Source organism: Hemitrygon akajei, chromosome 5 (genome assembly GCF_048418815.1).
Source record: "Hemitrygon akajei chromosome 5, sHemAka1.3, whole genome shotgun sequence".
NCBI classification, from domain to species: Eukaryota; Metazoa; Chordata; class Chondrichthyes; order Myliobatiformes; family Dasyatidae; genus Hemitrygon; species Hemitrygon akajei.
The window spans coordinates 48223555-48242482 of NC_133128.1; the positions used below are offsets into that span (position 1 = coordinate 48223555).

An 18928-nucleotide genomic window follows, 5' to 3' on the forward strand; every position below is an offset into this window, starting at 1 on the left:
TTTGGTTCTATATGTGATATTTGTGTTGCTCTAGATCTCCAACATCTGCAGATTTTTTCATTTGTTATACCCTAATCAGGAGTAAGTTGCCAATTCATCTGAGAATATAGTATATGTTTACAATGGCTATTCTTTTAAGCATCCTGGAATATCTCGATCAGGGGAAAAATTCCTTTGAGATCCAGAACTGCTCTGATTGTGTGTTCTCTTTTTATCCCCACAAGCTTTTTAAAGAGAAATAATGAAATTTTTCACAGGTTTTTGGCTTGGTACTATGCAGTAAATGAAATTTAACATTTTTCTTTATCTGCTATTTACTTAGAAGTAATAGATTATTTCCAGAATTAGAGCGCACAGTCTCAAAAATGTGGGGCAACCCTTTAAAAAAGAAGAAAGGACGAGTTTTTTTTAGCCAGAGAGCAGTGAGTCTGTGGAATACTCCCTCCATAGACTGCAGTAGAGGCAAAGTCCGCGTGTATGTTTATAGTGGAAGTTGATTGTTTCCTGATCGGTCAGGGTGTCAAAGGGAATGGCGAGAATGTAGATACATGGAATTGAGTGGGTCTGGGATGGCAGAGCAGACTCGATGGGCTGAATGGCCTAGTTCTGCTCCTATGTCTTGTGGTCTTATTGCAAATTAAAAATATTAAAAAATAACTTTTGAGCATCAGCCAATTTGTTATAAAAGCTGAATTCTGAAGTAGAAAATACTATAAACAAGCTCAAGCAATATCCGAAAGGAGAGATATGGTTAGTTTCAGGTTAATGATCTTTGATCAGAATTAAAATTAACTTTATAAATTATCATAATTAATATTCAACTATTCTGTAGAGTACCTTTGGTGACACTTGATTTTCTCAAAGTAAGCATTAAAACTATTGTTAATTGGTAAGCAATTTATTTTTCTGTCATTTTAATTATACTGTTTTGGAGTTCATTCACCTAAAAAGGACTTTGTTTTGAATGATTTAATTTGAATTTCTTGAATTAAATGCAGTATTTGCATGTAAACTCTAATCTTTTACAACCTATTTCTTTGCTGGACTTTGGTCTTGAACATCAAAAGCCATTGACCTGAAGTGCTAAAACTCTCTGCAGATCTTTCGGATTTGCAGCACTTGCTGTCTATTTTACAAAAAGTAGTTCCTCCTTTTCCATTAGTTATGCAGAATTAAACAAGGGCAACTCTCCTAAGAAAGCCTTCTCATTCCTGTGCTTGCTGATGCGGAATAATTTTGATAGGACAACACTTGGCCATGTATTTATAACCTTGGTTAGTGCACTTTCAAGTTTTTTTTTAATCTTGCTTTGGCTAAATATTCTTTTGTATGCTTTGATTTACTTCCTGGATAATAATTAACATTTATGGATTTTAAATTTTGTTTAGAAGTGTCAGAATTACAATGGGATTCAGAAGTTACCAACTATGTCTTCCATATCTTGGTAATGTCTAGATGCTTTAATTTGTCATCTTTACCATTTTAAAATCTGCTGCTTTATGGCTAAAGATGAGAAAAGATAACAAGAATTAACATTTGTAGGTGGTTAACTGTTGGTTCTCTGATTTTTTGTTGTGGCATTTATTTTTCTCAATTTTGATGTAGCTTATCTTGGGCCATCAACAATCACCATTAAATACCATTCTAATTTAGGACTGACAAGACTACTCCACTTGTAGAGAGGTGGAATTCATGGCTCTCTCTAGGAATAAGCAGATCAGGCAGCATTAGTAGACTGATTCATCTAGCAATGTTAAATCAATAACTACAACTATAACAAAAGAAACCAAACCACAAAACCCCGGAGTTGTCGTATAACACTGGATATTCCAGAAATGGGGCACACTGCTACCCATCAAGCCAACCATTCTCAAAATCACCTGACCACCTATCAATGTATTAAGATAAAAGCAGAAATCAAAGACTGTTAAAAGCACGAGGTTAATGATGTACAATTGAAGATGGTATGAAGATCAGTGTTAATTGTTTGCAAAGGATCTTCTTCAGCACAGTTGATGCTCATTAATTATAGCTACTGTTAGGATAAGATGACAGTTTATCACTATGACAGTTGCACAAGTGTGAGTCTTAAGTCTTCATGTGATTTTTTTTTTACTACCCATTGAAGATTTTTAAAAAGACCATTTTGTTCTAAAGAATGGTAGATTCTATGTGAATTATCTCAACTTCTTTCTTTGTACTTTTCTAAAGCATCAGATAGTCTAAGATGGGATTGTTAACTATTCTTCAGTCACCAAATTGATCCATAGCTTTTTAGTTAATACAGTAAAACCCCATAAATCTGGCATGCTTGCAAATATCATCTGCTGATCCAGATGCCAAATTGCTGACAATGCTGAATAGTTGGGTCATCGATTACTAGAATTTTACTGATGGGTTGGTATTGTTTAGATGTTTCTCAAGGTTCAACGTAAAGTTGTTATCAAAGTTCATGTATGTCACTATATGCTAACCTGAGATTCATTTTCTTGCCGGCATTCACAGTAAATAAAAAGAAATACAATAGAATCAATGAGACACACAAGACGGCCAACAACCACTGTGCAAAAAACAACAAACTTCAAATGCAAAAAGGATAAAAACAACAATAATAATATAAGTAAGCAGTAAATATTGAGAACACGAAATGAAGAGTCCTTGAAAGTCAGTCCATTTATTGTGGGGAAAATTTCAGAATTGGGATGAGTGAAGTTATCCCCGCTGGTTAAAGAGCTTGATGGTTGAGGGGTGATGTCTGTTCCTGAATCTGGTGGTGTGAGTCCTGAGGTTCTTGTACCTCCTTCCTGATGGTAGCAGTGAGAAGAGACCATGGCCTTAATGGTGGATGCTGCTCTCCAGTGACAGTGCTCCTTACAGATGTGCAAAATGGTGGAGAAGGCTTTATCTGTGATGGAGTCGGCTGTATCCACTACTTTTCAAGATCTTTGATGTTTCCATACCAGGATGTGATGCAACCAGTTAGCACACTCTTCACTGCAATTTTATAGAAGATTGTCAAAGTTTTAGATGACCTGCTGAATCTTCACAAACTACTAAGGAAGTCGCAGTACTGCTGTGCCTAAGAAGAATAATGTGAGCTGCCTTAATGACTATCGCCTGGTAGTACTCCCATCTACAGTGATGAAATGCTTTGAGAGGTTGGTCATAACTAAACTGAACTCCTGTTCAGCAACGACCTGGACTCATTGCAATTTGCCTAACGCCACAATAGGTCAACGGCAGATGCAATCTCAATGGCTCTTCACATGGCCTGAGACCACCTGGATAATACAAACACCTATGTCAGGATGCTGTTCATTGACTATAGCTCAGCATTTAATACCATCATTCCCACAATCCTGCTTGAGAAGTTGCAGAAGCTGAGCCTCTGTGCCTCCCTCTGCAATTGGGTCCTTGACTTCCTAACTGGAAGACCACAATCTGTGCAGATTGGTGATAATATCTCCTCCTTGCTGACGATCAACACTGGTGCACCTCAGGAGTGTATGCTTAGTCCATTGCTCTACTCTCTCTATACCCATGACTCAAATACCATCTGTAAATTTGCTGATAATACAACTGTTGTTGGTAGAATCTCAGATGGAGACGAGGAGGTGTAGAGGAGCAAGACATGCTAGCTAGTGGAGTGGTGTTGCAGCAACAACCTGGAACTCAACATCAGTAAGACAAAAGAGCTGATTGTGGACTTCAGGAAAGGTAAGGCGAAGGAACACACACCAACCTTCATAAAAGGATCAGAAGTGGAGAGAGTCAGCAGTTTCAAGCTCCTGGGTGTCAAAATCTCTGAGGATCTAACCTAGTCCCAACATATCAATGCTGTTATAAAGTAGGTAAGATAGTGACTATACTTCATTAGGAGTTAGAAGAGATTTGGAATGTCAACAAATGCACTCAAGATCTTCTATAGATGTACCGTGGAGAGCATTCTGACAGGCTGCATCACTGTCTGGTATGGAGGGGTTACTGCACAGGACTGTAAGAAGCTGCAGAGGGTTGTAAGTCAAGTCAGCTCCATCTTGGGTACCAACCTACAAAGTACTTAGGACATCTTCAAGAAACAGTGTCTCAGAAAGGCAGTGTCCATTAATAAGGACCTCCAGCACCCAGAGCATGCCCTTTTCTCACGGTTAACATCAGGTAGGAGGTACCGATGCCTGAAGGTAATGTCAAGTAGCTGGCCTATTGAAAGTTCCATTTGGTAGTCACTGTCTTTCTCCCTGTATTTCCTTATTTCCCTATGAGTTTTTATCTAATTCTCTTTTTCATCTGCCACCATCTGCATGCAAGATTAGTGCAATTTGTTCTCTTATTTTCTGTTTTTTGTTCTTTTAGTAGTTACCTTTTAATCTTAATGTGCCTTTTACTAATCTTTCACTGAAGTTAATTTACTTGCTCAACCTGTCCATTGTTTTGAGCATAACTTTTAAATTTCCAGTTAAGCATTTCTGCAGTAAGAACAGCGGCAGCTTCTCCCTCATATTATTCTAATCAATCTATTAAGTGCTATTTTTGAATTGAAACAGTCTTCTTTTAATATGCTGCTCAGAACTGGACTGGTTGTGGCTGACCCATTGTTTTCAGATGTTTTAACATGACTGTCTTTCTTTTATAATCTGTGTCTCTTTGTTGGAAAGTTTTTTTAATCTGCCTTCTCAACTTGCTCTGCCAGTCTTGGGTGCACTTACAACAGCTTCTTGCATTTTGCAAGAGGGAATACTGAATAGGATATCAATCAAACAGCCTGCTTTGTTCTCAATGGTAAAAGAAAAAAAATCTAAAAACTGCAGATGCCAGAAATCTGAAATGCTAAACCTGTGCCCTAAACAACTCCACTCATTCACTTTCTTCATTCGGATTTCATGATGGGAAAGTAAATAGTTCATGGCCATGTTAAATATTCTTTTGTTTTGGTCTCCTCTCTAATCTCCTCCAGTTACATAAATGTTGGTGTTTATTGCAGGCTCTACTACTTCAAAGTACATAGGGTAACCTGATGTGGGAATATTATCTGGGGAAGTGGGACAGTGCCTTGTGCTCCCAGTGGCCAAGCAAAAATGACATGGATGGTTGGAATTAAGCAAACCATTTGCTTTTTTTTGTTGCAAAGTTAGAATATTTTACACTTACTAAAAGTTGGAATATTCAGTGTAATATTGATTGTCATTTGTTTGCTACTGGCAAACTTTAAATTTCAATTTAGCCTGCTTAAATTCAGTTTAAGTTATGATTTAATATATTTATATGTTTGCATAATTTTAGAGATCACTCATTGCATTGCTCACAGATTTATCTAAATATATCTTGTTCTTTTTACTATTTACGATGCTCCTGCAATGTGAAATCATGGAATGAAGATGGTTTTCATTCATCATATAGTGTTAATCTCCCATACTGCATGCAGAATCATTTACATAGGACCATAATTATGTGAGCCTTACTGTTAAGTGATTTGTTAGTTAAACTTGCCATATGTACAATACTACTGCATTTCAGTATTAAATATTTTAAACAATTTAAATTTATCAGCTTGAGAAATTAATTTTGAAAATAACCATTTGTAAATGATTTATTTGTTTTTAAACTGTCAAATTTTAAAATTTGATATCTTTGTATGATTCCTTTCTAGAATCAAGAAGAGCAATTATCATTTATTGCAGAATGGTATGATCCCAATGCAAGTTTAATTCGCCGTTATACGTTCCTGTATTATCCAAAAGATGGATCTATTGAAATGGTAAAAGATAATTTTAAATGTTTTTTTACTTCTATTTGAATTGTTGCATTGGACTCCAATTCAAAGTGGCGATAATTGGTTATAAGTTTTTGTATGCAATTGAATAAAAAGTTGCAACATTACTACATGCAGCAAAATATTTTTATGGACCCAAAATTAAATTTCACAAGAACAGTAAAAACTAATCTGTGCTATAATTATTTGCTTATTTTTGTAACCTTCCAGAGCCGCCTCCAGAAAATCCATGTGCAAAGCATCACCTTAGTGCATTTCTCATCCTGGTTATATGTAGTTGTTTTTTCAGATCTTGTTCAAACATAATACTTGTATTAAATGATTATGTCCAAGAATTATTATTATTAAATGTTATTTTTTGATTATCAATTTACTTATAATGAGTAATGAAGTTTCCAATACATTTTGACATCAATAGTTTCCTCAAGTTATGGGATTCCTAAGTTTTGTGTTTTTAAAAACTGCAATATTTAGAACTCTTTCCTAACTTCATTGAAGTCTCAGCTTTAATTACCTTATAGCCCCTTGTTACTTACTTCCTAATCAATCAAAATAATTCTTCCATATCCACCTATTATCTCGTTTTATTATTTTTAAATCGCAACTTCTAATCTGCGGAATACAATCCCATTGTTTAAAGTATATTCTTGTTATCTATTGATTCTTCCTCCAAAGCCTATATCTTTCCTGTGTTGGAATATCTAGATCTCCACAATGCTGATAGACTTTTATGAGTAAAGGGTAGTCTTTATCTTTTTGTGTCCAAGCCCTTTGAATATCCACTAACCTTTGTGATTTAGTTTTACTTGTTCATGACATAAATTTGTGCATGTACCATTGAGGATCTTTGAACCTCTGTTTCTAACTTTTCATCACTTTAGGACGTTTTTTTTACAGTCCTAATTGATACCCTGTTTTTTTTTTGCTTCTGTTGATTACTTTTTTTTATCAATGGTCTTCTGCCTTGCTATCTCAGTAATTATGTAAGTAGCTTAAAGCTTCATTTCTTAGATTTGAGCAATCAGAGAACCTTTGCGTTTCTCCTGCTTTTGTGTCTTGCTGCTTAGACAATGTCCTAGCCAAATTAATAATGCGAACTTCAACTTGTGCTATGTATCTGTTTTGAAGGACATGATAAGACATATATGTCAAACTCAAGGCCCGCGGGCCAAATCCGGCCCGCGGTGGAATTATCTTTGGCCCGCGAGATAATATCTAATTACTATTAAAGCTGGCCCCAGTAATCGAAGCGCCTATGGCGTATGATATGGCTAATGCTGAGTTTATTCAGGTACCAGGTTTTCAGGGTTTTTAGTGTTTATTCGGCAGTCTTGCTTGACAGTCTTATTCATAAGAAACGGAATTTGTAAAGTGAAACACTTTGTAGTTATAGCAGAGACTGAGACACATAAGAGCAGGCTGAAAAAACGGAGGCAACGAAAGCTGCGTTCGCACGCATCCGACTGATCCGGCCCGCATGAAGCTGCATTTTGCTCAATCTGGCCTGTGACCTAAAATGAGTTTGACACCCCTGTGATAAGATGTCTTTTATGTACATATAAATAGCTTGCAGTGATGTGTCCTGTCTACCTATATCAGCTCTTCAATAAAACCAACAACATGCTGTATTTGAAGCAAGTCTTCCACTGATGACTGTAAAACTTTCAGTGTGTTCAGTCGTTTTGGTAATTTGAGTCTCTGGTAATTTCCTGGCTAGTGATTTTTGAGGTTTCTCTGCAGTACACTATATGTGATCCACATGTTACGTCTGAAAACCAAGATGTTTCTTTCTGACCTACTGCGAGATTCCAAGTGTCTCTGTCTTTGAACCTCGTTTTATCCACTTAACAAATAATATATTGTGAAGTTACCTCATAGACAAAGCCCGCTGCTTGTCTATGATTTCTTTCATTACAACTCATATACAAGGGAGGGATGGATTATATTGATGTAAGTATTGATGCTTGGCATTTATATATTAAAGACATTTTAAAAATAGTAATCTCCCTTGAACTGGATAATAGTATACTTTTAATTTTTTTTCCATCTTGAAACATGTTTTGATCTACAGCATCTGGCCACCCTGTGATCTCTGTCATGGAGGCTGGGGTCAGAAAATTCTTAAAGAAGATGAACTCTTGCAAGGCATACCCTGGCTGGGTACTGAAAACCTGTGGCAATGAACTGTCTGGTATGTTCAAGGACATCTTCAACTTCTTTTTGTTGTGGTCTGAGGTTCCCGTCTACTTCAAAAGGGCAGCAATCATGCTGGTGCTTAGGAAGAGCAGGGTGAAGTGCCCTAATGACTGTAAACTGGTAGCACTCATGCCTACCATAATGAAATGCTTTGTGACGTTGATGATGGCTAAAATTAACTTCTACCTGAGCAACAACCTGGACCTGTTACCATTTGCCTACTGCCACAACAGGTCTACAGCAGATGCAATCTCACTGGGTCTTCAATCTGTGTTGGAACACCTGGAAAACAGCAAAATATACTGAACATCAGGTTGCTGTTTACAGTTCAGCATTGAATACAATTATCCCCTCGGTATTCATCACCAAGCTTCAAAACCTAAGCCTCTGTGTCACCATCTGGAACTGGATCCTTGCCTTCATCACTGGGAGATCAGTTTGGATTGATGATAACATACTGTGATGATAGGGGATTCGTTAATGGAATGGACAGCAGGTTCTGTGGGTGAGAAAGAGATTCTCAGATTCCCAGAGATTCTGTGCCTCCCAGGTGCCAGGGTCCGGTATATCTCAGATAGAGTCCTCAGCATTCTTAAGTGGGATGGTGAACACCCAGAAGTCGTGGTCCAATGACATGGGTAGGATGAGGGACGAGGTTCTGCATAGGGAGTTAAGGGAGTTATGTGCTAAGTAAAAGGGCAGGACCTCCAGGGCTGTTTCTCAGGATTGCCACCCATGCCATGTGCCAGTGACTCTAGAACTAGGAAGATCATACAGTTTATTACGTGGCTAAGGAGTTAGTGTAGGAAGGAGGGCATAAGATTTTTGGATCATTGATCTTTCTTCCAGGGAAGGAGGGACCTGTACAGAGTGCCTGAACAGTTAGCGGAGAGATTGTGCAGGCAAATGTTGGTAAGACCTCAGACGATGTTATGAATCAAAAGATTGAGCATGGTGTGACAAAATCGGAAAGGGTGAATACAGGACTGAAGGTGTTGTATCTGGATGCACACGGTATACAGAATAAGGTAGATGAACTTGCAGCACAGTTGCAGATTAGCAGGTATGATCTTATGGGCATTATGGAATCATGGCTGGAAAGTTATAGATGGGAGCTTAATGTACAAGGATGCACATCATATCAAAAGGATGGGCAGGAAAGCAGAGAGGGTGGCATTGCTCTGTTGGTTAAAAAAAGAAATCAAATCATTAGAGAGGGGTAACAGGCTTGGAAGGTGTTGAATCATTGTGGATTGAACTAAGGAACTTCAAGGGTAAAAAGACTCTAGTGAAAGTTGTATACAGCCCTCCAAACAGCAATAAAATGTTACCTCCAAATTACAGTGGGAGATAGAAAATGCATGCCAAAAGGACAGTGTTATAATAGTCACGTAAGACTTCAATATGCAGGTAGATTGGGAAAATCAGGTTGGTGCTGGATTGCAGGACAGGAAGTTTCTAGAGTGCTGACAAGATGGCTTTTTAGAGCAGTTCATGGTTGAGTCCACTAAAGGATCAGCTTTAGTGGACTCAATCAATTCTGGATTGGGTGTTGTGCAATGAGTCAGAATTGATTAGAAAACTTCAGGTAAAAGAACCCATTGGGGCAAGTGATCATAACATGATCAAATTCACCCTAAAATTCAAGGAGAGAAGCTAAAGTTAGATGTATCAGTGGAGTAAATGGAATTACAGAGGCATGAGAGAGGAGTTGGCCAGAATTAATTGGAAAAGAACACTAGTAGGGATGACGGCAGCACAGCAATGGCTAGAATTTGTGGAAGCAATTCAGAAAGCACAGGATATATACATCCCAAAGAGGAAGAAGTATTCTAAAGGAAAGATGTCACAACCATGGAATACAAAAGAAGTCAAAGCCAACATAAGAACCAAAGAAAGGGAATATAATAGAACAAAGATTCAAAGATTAGTGGGAATTTAAAGGATTGGGAAGCTTTTAAAAACCAACAGAAGATAACTTCTTAAAAAAATAGTCATGAAGGAGGTAATGATGGAATACAAAAGTAGAACTAGCCAATAATATTAAAGAGGATACCAAAAGTTTCTTCAGATACATAAAGTATAAAAGAGAGATGAGAGGAGATGTTGGATTGCTGGAAATGTAGTAATGGGGACAGCAAAATAGCAGATGAACAGAAGAAGTATTTTGGATCGGTCTTCATTGTGGAAGACACTAGCTATATGGTGGAAGTTTCAGGTCTTAGTGGTAGAAGTGTGTGAAGTTACCATTACTAGGGAGAACGTTCTTGGGAAACTGAAAGGCCTGAAGGTAGGTTGGTCACCTGGACCAGATGGTGTACACCCCAGGATTTTGAAAGAGGTGGTTGAAGAGATCATGGAGGTATTAGTAATAATTTCTTAAGAATCACTAGATTCTGGAATGGTTCTGGAAGACTGGATAATTGCCAATGTTACTCCACCCTTCAAGAAGGGACAGAGGCAGATGAAAGGAAACCATAGTCAGACTTCATTGGTTGGGAAGATGTTGGAGTCAATTATTGAGAATTAGGGCTCAGGGTACTTGGAGGCACATAATAAAATAGGCCATAGTCAGCATGGCTTCCTCAAGGAAAAATCTTGCCTGACAAATCTGTTGGAATTCTTTGAAGAAGTAGCAAGCAGGATAGACAAAGAAGATTCAATTGATATTGTGTACTTGGATTTTCAGATGGCGTTTGACAAGATGTCACACATGAGGCTGCTTCACAAGCTACAAGCCCATGGGATCACAGGGAAGATTCTAGCATTGATTGGCTTACTTTATCATGTGCCTCCAAGTATATGGAGCAATTCAGGAACAGCTTACTTCCCTCTGCCATCAGATTTCTGAGTGGCACGTGAGCATTACCTCATCAATCTTTCTGCACTATTTATTTTGTAATTTACAGTAATTTTATTTCTTTGGACAGTAGTGCTACAGCAAAACGACAAATTTCACAACATGTACAGTAAGACTGATTTATAAACCTGTTCTGAAATTGCTTGATTATTTCTTAACAAAGGTAAAACAGAAAGGAAGTAAATTTGTATGATAACTGAGAGTGGTATTTTGCAATGAGACACTTGCATTGTTGCTCCTAGATTTCATCATGGTTAGTTAATACTGATACCAACCTCTAATACTAACACTTCCACTAATGTGATTCATCAAGTTGGAGTGGAATGTAGCAATTGCCATAAGATTAACAGGAAATGCTAAATAACCTCTTACTGTATTCAGAGTTTCTATGTAAAAATATGTGCACGCTATTGGGATGATTGATCCATAATTTCCTGTTCATTTGTCACTTTTTAAAAAAAATTTAGGAGATTGATCGACACACAAGTTCAAAGTTTGAAGAAAATTTATTATCAAAGTACTAACTTGAAATTCATTTTCTTTCAGGCATTTACAGGGGAAAATGAAGTAATACAGTAAGATTTTATAAATAATATATATTTGTAAACCCTTTGCAATAACGTGGTTTTCTTCATTAATTTCTCATAAAATGTGGCCTGTTCTTCATCTAAGTCACAATAATAGACAAACACAATCTGTCTATCTAATGACACACAAACAATTGTGCTTCTCGTCAGTACTTTCTTTTTCAATCTTTTTATTATTATTATTAATATCAACATAATAAGAATAATACATAGATAGTGGGATTGCAAACTTACAAATTTAAACTGAACATGAAAGGATACACAAGCAATAGTTACAATATAATTAAGTCTTCCCAAATCATGAATGATACAAATATCATACAAACAAAGCAAAACTAGGTATATCATAATATATATTAAAAAAACAGAAAAGAGAAAAAGAAAAAAAATTCCCTAGAAAAACTAATCTAACAACCTAATAACTAATAAAGAGGGGGGAAAAAGGAAGAAAAAAAGAGAAAAAAATAATAATGAATAATGGGCTGTTTATAATATCTATAAAAAAATACAAAATCATCAGTGTCGCCAACTCCGATCCTCTCAACATATGTATAATCAAAACTGGAAAAACGAATAGGTTTGGAACAGGGTCTCATTACATCATATGAAAATATTGAATAAATGTCTCCATGTCTTTTCAAATTTAATAGAAGGGTCAAATACAACACATAATTTTCTCCAAATTTAGACATAACATAGTTTGAGAAAGCCAATGAAATACGGTAGGGGGATTAATTTCTTTCCAATTCAACAAAGTAGATCTTCTAGCCATTAATGTAAGAAATGCAATCATTCGACAAGCAGAAGAAAATAAATGGATTGAGTCCATCATTGGTAAACCAAAAATTGCAGTAATAGGATGAGGTTGTAAATCAATGTTCAATACAGTGGAAATAATATCAAAAATGTCTTTCCAATATTTTTTCAAAAGTGGACATGACCAAAACATATGAGTTAAAGATGCTATCTCAGAATGACATCTGTCACAAATAGGATTTATATAGGAATAAAAACGAGCCAATTTCTCCTTGGACATATGAGCCCTGTGCACAACTTTAAACTGTATTAATGAATGTTTAGCACATATAGATGATAAATTGACTAACTGAAGAATTTTATCCCAATTCTCAATAGGGATAGTAAGGTTAATTTCTCTTTCCCAATCATTTTTAATCTTATAGAAGGGCTCTGAATGTATTTTCATAATTATATTGTAGAGTTTTGATATTACACCTTTCTGAGAAGGATTTAGTTCTAACAAATTCTCCAAAATACCCAAAGACTCAAGATTTGGAAAGTACAGTGTTTAAGAAATTCCTAATCTGTAAATATCTAAAAAAAAATGAAATCTAGGCAAATTATATTTATTAGATAATTGTTCAAAAGACATAAAACAATTATCCAAAAATAAATCGGAAAATCGTAGTAATCCTTTAGTCTTCCAAGCTGAATAAGCTTGGTCTATAATAGAAGGATGAAAAAAGAAATTGGATACGATAGGAATAGTTAAAACAAATTGATTCTACCCAAAAAATTTCCGAAATTGAAACCATATACGTAAAGTATGTTTAACTATCGGATTGTCAATTCGTTTCTGCAATTTAGAAAGAGCAAAGGGAAGAGAAGACCCTAAAATAGAACCCAATGAAAATCCTTGTACAGATTTAGTTTCCAGGTTCACCCAATGAGGGCTAAAAGATAAATCCCAATCCTTTAACCAACATATCAAATATCGGATATTAATTGCCCAATAATAAAATCTAAAATTAGGCAATGCCAATCCACCTTCCTTCCTTGCCTTCTGTAAATATTTTTTACCTAATCTAGAATTTTTATTCTGCCATATATATGAGGAAATTTTTGAATCAACATTAGCAAAAAAAGATTTTGGAATAAAAATTGGTACCGCTTGAAATATGTATAAAAACTTGGGTAAAATAATCATCTTAATAACATTAATCTGACCTATCAGAGATAAAGATAATGGTGACCATTTAGTGAACAAACATTTAATCTGATCAATTAAGGGTAAAAAATTAACCTTAATTAACTCCTTATAATTTTTTGTAATTTTAATCCCTAAGTATATAAAAGAGTCATTAACTAATTTAAAAGGTAAATTTCCATAAATTGGAACCTGTCTATTTAAAGGAAACAATTTACTCTTATTAAGATTTAATTTATACCTGGAAAAATTACTAAATTGAGCCAACAATGATATAACTGCAGGATTGGATTTCTCAGGATCAGAAATAAATAATAATAAATCATCTGCGTATAATGATTACTTACGTATATCCATCCCACGAGTAATGCCAAAAATGTTCGGTGATTCTCTAATAGCAATTGCCAAAGGTTCTAAAGCAATATCAAATAATAATGGACTAAGAGGACAGCCTTGCCTAGTATCCCGAAATAAACGAAAAAAGGGAGATCTTTGATTGTTAGTAAAAACCGAGGCTACTGGAGTATGATATATCAGTTTAATCCAGGAGATGAATGTCGGACTAAAATTAGACTTCTCAAGCACAGTAAATAAGTATGGCCATTCAACTCTATCAGATGCTTTCTCCACATCTAATGAAATGACACATTCTGAGGTGCTATGTGAAGGAGTATAAACAATATTCAATAATCTCCTAATATTGAAAAAAGAATAGCGATTTTTAATAAAACTAGTTTGATCTTCCAAGATAATTTGAGGTAATATCTTCTCCAGCCTGGACGCCAGTAACTTGGAAAAGATCTTGGAATCTACATTCAATAAGGATATTGGTCTATAGGATGCACAGTCAGTAGGGTCTTCATCTTTTTTCAATATTAAAGAAATGGAAGCTCTATAAAAAGATTGTGGCAGTTTACCCAATCTAATTGCTTCTTCAAAAGCCCTGCATAACCAAGGAGAAAGAGTAGAGGAAAAACACTTTAAAAATTTCACTGTATACCCATCTGGACCTGGTGCTTTCCCAGAATTCATAGAGAAAATAACCCCTTTAATTTCTGCATCCGTAATAGGAGTTTCTAATATTGAAAGATCATCTGATGATAATTTTGGAAAATTCAATTTCCCAAGAAAATCATGCATGGTATTATGATCATGAGGGAATTCAGAATGATACAGGGAGGTATAAAAATCTTGAAAAGATTTGTTTATCTCATCACGGTTAACTGTCAATTCACCATTCTGTTGACGAATCTTAATAATTTGACGTTTAACCAAAGCATTCTTCAATTGATTAGCTAACAGTTTACCCGATTTATCATTATGTATATAAAAATCAGATCTGGTTTTCATTAATTGATTTTCAATCGAAGATGTAAGTAATAAACTGTGTTCCATTTGAAGTTCAACCCTTTGTTTGTAAAGCTCCTTACTAGGAGCAGTCGAATATTTCTTGTCAATTTCTTTAATTTTATCAACCAAGAAAAGAGTTTCTTTCTTAATACGTTTTCTCAAACCAACGGAATAGGAGATAATCTGTCCACGTATATATGCTTTAAAAGTGTCCCAAAGTGTTCCGCAAGAAATGTCATCTGTAGAATTAGTTGAAAAGAAGAAATCGATCTGTTCTTTCATAAATTTAATGAAATCCGGACCTTGCAGTAAGGTAGAATCAAATTGCCATTGCCTAATACTAGAAGCTGTATCCATTAATTTAATAGAAAGTTTCAATGGAGCATGATCAGAGATGGCTATAATATCATAATTACAACCAATTACAGATGGAATAAAATGAGAGTCAATACAAAAAGTCAATTCTCGAGTAAGAATGATAAACATGTGAGAAAAGTGAAAACTCTTTGTCTTTAGAAAGCCGAAATCTCCAAATATCGAAAATTCCATTATCAGTCAAAAAAGAATTAATGTAAGTGGCCGACTTATTAGGTAAAGTCTGAGTGGATATAGATCTGTCCAGCAAAGGATTTAAACAACAATTAAAGTCACCACCCATTATTAACCTATATTCATTTAGATTAGGTAGAGAAGTAAATAAGGACTTTAAAAAATCGGGATAATCCACATTTGGAGCATAAACATTAACCATAGCAACCTTTTTGTTAAAAAGTAACCCAGTAATTAACAAAAATCTGCCATTCGGATCCGAAATAATATCGGGTTGGACAAATGTAGTAGAGGAGTCAATAAAAATTGAAACTCCTTTTACTTTGGCATTCGAATTCAAATGGTACTGTTGACCCCTGCAAAACCTAAAAAAACATTGATTGTCCTCTTTCTTCACATGAGTTTCTTGTACAAAAATAATATGTGCATTCAGTCTTTGGAATACTTTGAAAATCTTTTTCCGTTTAATCAGATGGTTTAAGCCATTAGTATTCCAAGAGACAAAATTAATGGTCTGAGCCATATTTCTAAAATCAACCCTTTGGTATATAAAGAGTTAACCAAATTATGAACTCATGCACCCGGAAGAAGAACAAAAATAAGGGGCGGACCCGGAAGTGACGATATCGCGGACATTTTAGTAGTTTAAAATCAGCCCAAATGAAAAATCTAAAAAAAAAACAGGTAAAAAGAACAATAGATTTAGAAAGGAAACCCCCACCCCCCACCCATGAAGAAAAAGCCCATCCTGAGCCTGGAGAAGGCTAGGAAAAAAAAGGAATGATACTAAATCTACCCCCGTATCACCAGAAGGCAACTCCAAATATATAAAGAGGGGGAAAAAAAGATCCACTCAAACTCCAAAAAAATAATTATCACTATACTAAAACAAACTTCTTAATATAATTGCTAGTAAAAAAAAAAGAAGAATATAAACACTAGTAACTTATAAATCGGGTTAAAACCCAAACAAAAAAAAGTTAAAATGTGATAAAAAATGCATTATAGGAAGAAGACGAGAGGAAAAAAAAGGCAAAATCAAAAAAAAAGCAAGAAATATTTTAGAAAAGAAACCGCCATCTTAGTCACACAAAAAATGAAAAGGATATATATCAAACTGTTAAAAAAAAATTCACCTTCAAAGGGTTAATAATAATGACCAAAAATAAAGTACAGTGGTTAAAGTAAGTAAAATAAAAAGATTAGTGTGTCGAAAGAAAACTTTAATTAGAATATAAAATATAGAATAAACCTACACCAATAGCCAGAAACAAAATCTGGTTTTGGAAACAAAAACTATCTTGTAACGATCAAAATCACTCATTTATTAGAAACGAGAGTCCAAAGCAGTAGGATAATTTTCATCCAGAAAGCTTCGAGCTTCAGATGTGGAGAGAAAAACACGCCGTGGTGCATTCGGAGGTGAGATTCTAAGCTTCACAGGGTATAAAAGCGCTGGTTTTAGATTTTTCTCATAACATTCGGACATCAGAGGTTTAAAAAGGAGCCTTGCCTTCATTACTTCTGGACTAAAATCCTCCACTAATCGAAATTGGAAATCTTTGAATTTAACCATCCCTAAACGCCGAGCCACACGAATAAGTTGCTCTTTGACATGCACATAATGAAATCGAACAATTACAACAGGTAGTTTAGATGAAGAACTTGATGACCTGTGCATAATTCTGTGGGCGCGATCAAGTAACGGAGGACTGTCTGGGAATACAGAAGGGAACGCATCCTTTAAAAGTTGAGCAAAATGCTTCGAGGGGTCCCTTTGTTCGATACCTTCCGGGAGACCAAGTATGCGTAAGTTCTGTCTTCTGGACCGATTTTCAAAGTTGACACTCTTGGCTTTAAGTGTTTCCACCTGCTTAATCGTCGAAGATAATTTCTGCTTCAGTTTTTCGATTATCAAGTCTCGCTTCCGAGCGTCCTCTTGCAAAGTTGCGATTAGAGTTTGCTGCTGTTTTACTACTGAATCAGTCTTATCCATAGAATCCTGGAAAGCCTTTAGATCTTGTTTGAAAGTTTGTCGTTGTTCTTCAAATTTTTCATTTAAGAGCTCCAATAACATATCATAAGTCAATTCAGTATACTTAGGATCGGTCTTTTTTTTTCTTTCCGTTGCCGTTAGGATCTTTCCCAGGGTCTCGCCCTTTAGATCTTAAAGCCATTTCTGTACTCATTTCTTCAAAATTCACAGTACACTCTTAAAGATAAGTCCAAAAAAGTAGCAAGAATCTTTTGGTGTAGGTAAAAGTAAGTTAAATAAGGGTGATCATAGGTTAAAAAAAGTAAAGGTTATGGAGCGAATCTGAAACAGCACTCACTCCATGAGCGTCTCCTGGTGACTCCTTCTCGTCAGTACTGAGTACACCATTTAAACAATTACAGTCTAGGTTCAAAAAAGAATTTGAACCTCTGGTGTAATGTCTTGTACAAATGCTATGTGGAGTCAGCTGTTCCAATCAATGATATGAGATTGGAGGAGTGGGTTGGAGAGGTGCCCTGCCAACTTTAAAAAAAAAAAGGCACACAAAGTCAGGTTACTTTCTTTCTCAAGAAAAATCTGTCCGTGTGCACCCATACCTCACTCGAACAACTTGTAGAGGGCCTTAGAAGAAGAATTGTAGAGGTGCATGAAGCTGGAAAAGGCTACAAAAGCATTTCCAAAGACCTGAGTGTTATCAGTCCATGGTAAGTGTAATTGTCTACAAATGGAGGAAATTCATTACTATTCAATTCTGCCTAGGAGTGGGCATCCTGCAGAGATCACACCAAGAGTACAATGTGCAATGCTGAAGGAGGTGAAAACCCAATGGTAACAACAAAAGACCTGCAGAAATTGCTAAAGTCTCTGTTCATGTGTCCACTATAAAAAAAAGCACTGAACAAGAATGGTGTTCAGGGAAGGACACCAGGGAGGAAACCACTGCTCTCAAAAGACATTGCTGCATGTCTAAAATTTACAAAAGACCACCTGGATGCTCCACAGTACTTCTGGGACAATGTTCTGTGGATAGATGTTTGGAGGAAAATAAGGCATGCATACCAACAACAAAACTTCATCCCAACTGTGAAGCATGATGGAAGGAGCATCACAGAGGATATCAGGGTAACAGTCTGTCACCTGAAACTTAACAGAATTTGGATGCATCAAGACAATGATCTGAAACACAAGAGTAAACCAAAATTAGAGTGGGTTTAAAAAGAGGAAAAAAGTTGTATTTTGGAATGGCCAAGCTAGAGTCCAGACCTTAACCCAAGTGAGATGCTATGGCATGACCTGAACAGGGCTGTTCATGCAATGCATCCCAGAAATATTGATGAATTGAAACAGTTTTGTATGGAAGAATGATCAAAAATTTCACCTCACCAATGAGCAAGTCTGATCAGCAGCTACAGGAAATGTTTGGTGGAGATTAGTGCTGCTAAAGTAGGTTCTACCGGTTATTAAATACAAGGGTTCACATAAAGTAGGTTCATATTTTTTGCCAGGACTGTAAATAATTAATGTGTTCAATAAAGACATGAAAAGTACAATTGTTTGTGTGTAATTAGTTTAGGCAGATTGTGTTTGTCTATTATAGTGACAGATGCGCATCAGACCACATTTTATGAGTAAATAACGCAGAAAACCAGGTAAATGCAAAGTGTTCACAAACATT

The 18928-nt window shown here is 35.8% G+C and overlaps 1 protein-coding gene across 2 annotated transcripts in view; it reads left to right on the forward strand.

The window, feature by feature from the left end:
* The window catches only part of nme7 (NME/NM23 family member 7), a 154941-nt gene that overhangs the window by 37762 nt on the left and 98251 nt on the right, over positions 1-18928 (forward strand). The window contains exons 1-2 of one of the 2 annotated variants that reach the window (XM_073045479.1): positions 1157-1274; positions 5648-5755. In XM_073045479.1, coding sequence (XP_072901580.1) covers positions 1224-1274; positions 5648-5755 — 159 coding nt within the window. In that variant the 5' untranslated portion in view covers positions 1157-1223. Of the gene's footprint in view, positions 1-1156; positions 1275-5647; positions 5756-18928 lie in introns of those variants that run through there. The other variant, XM_073045481.1, reaches the window with a different exon arrangement.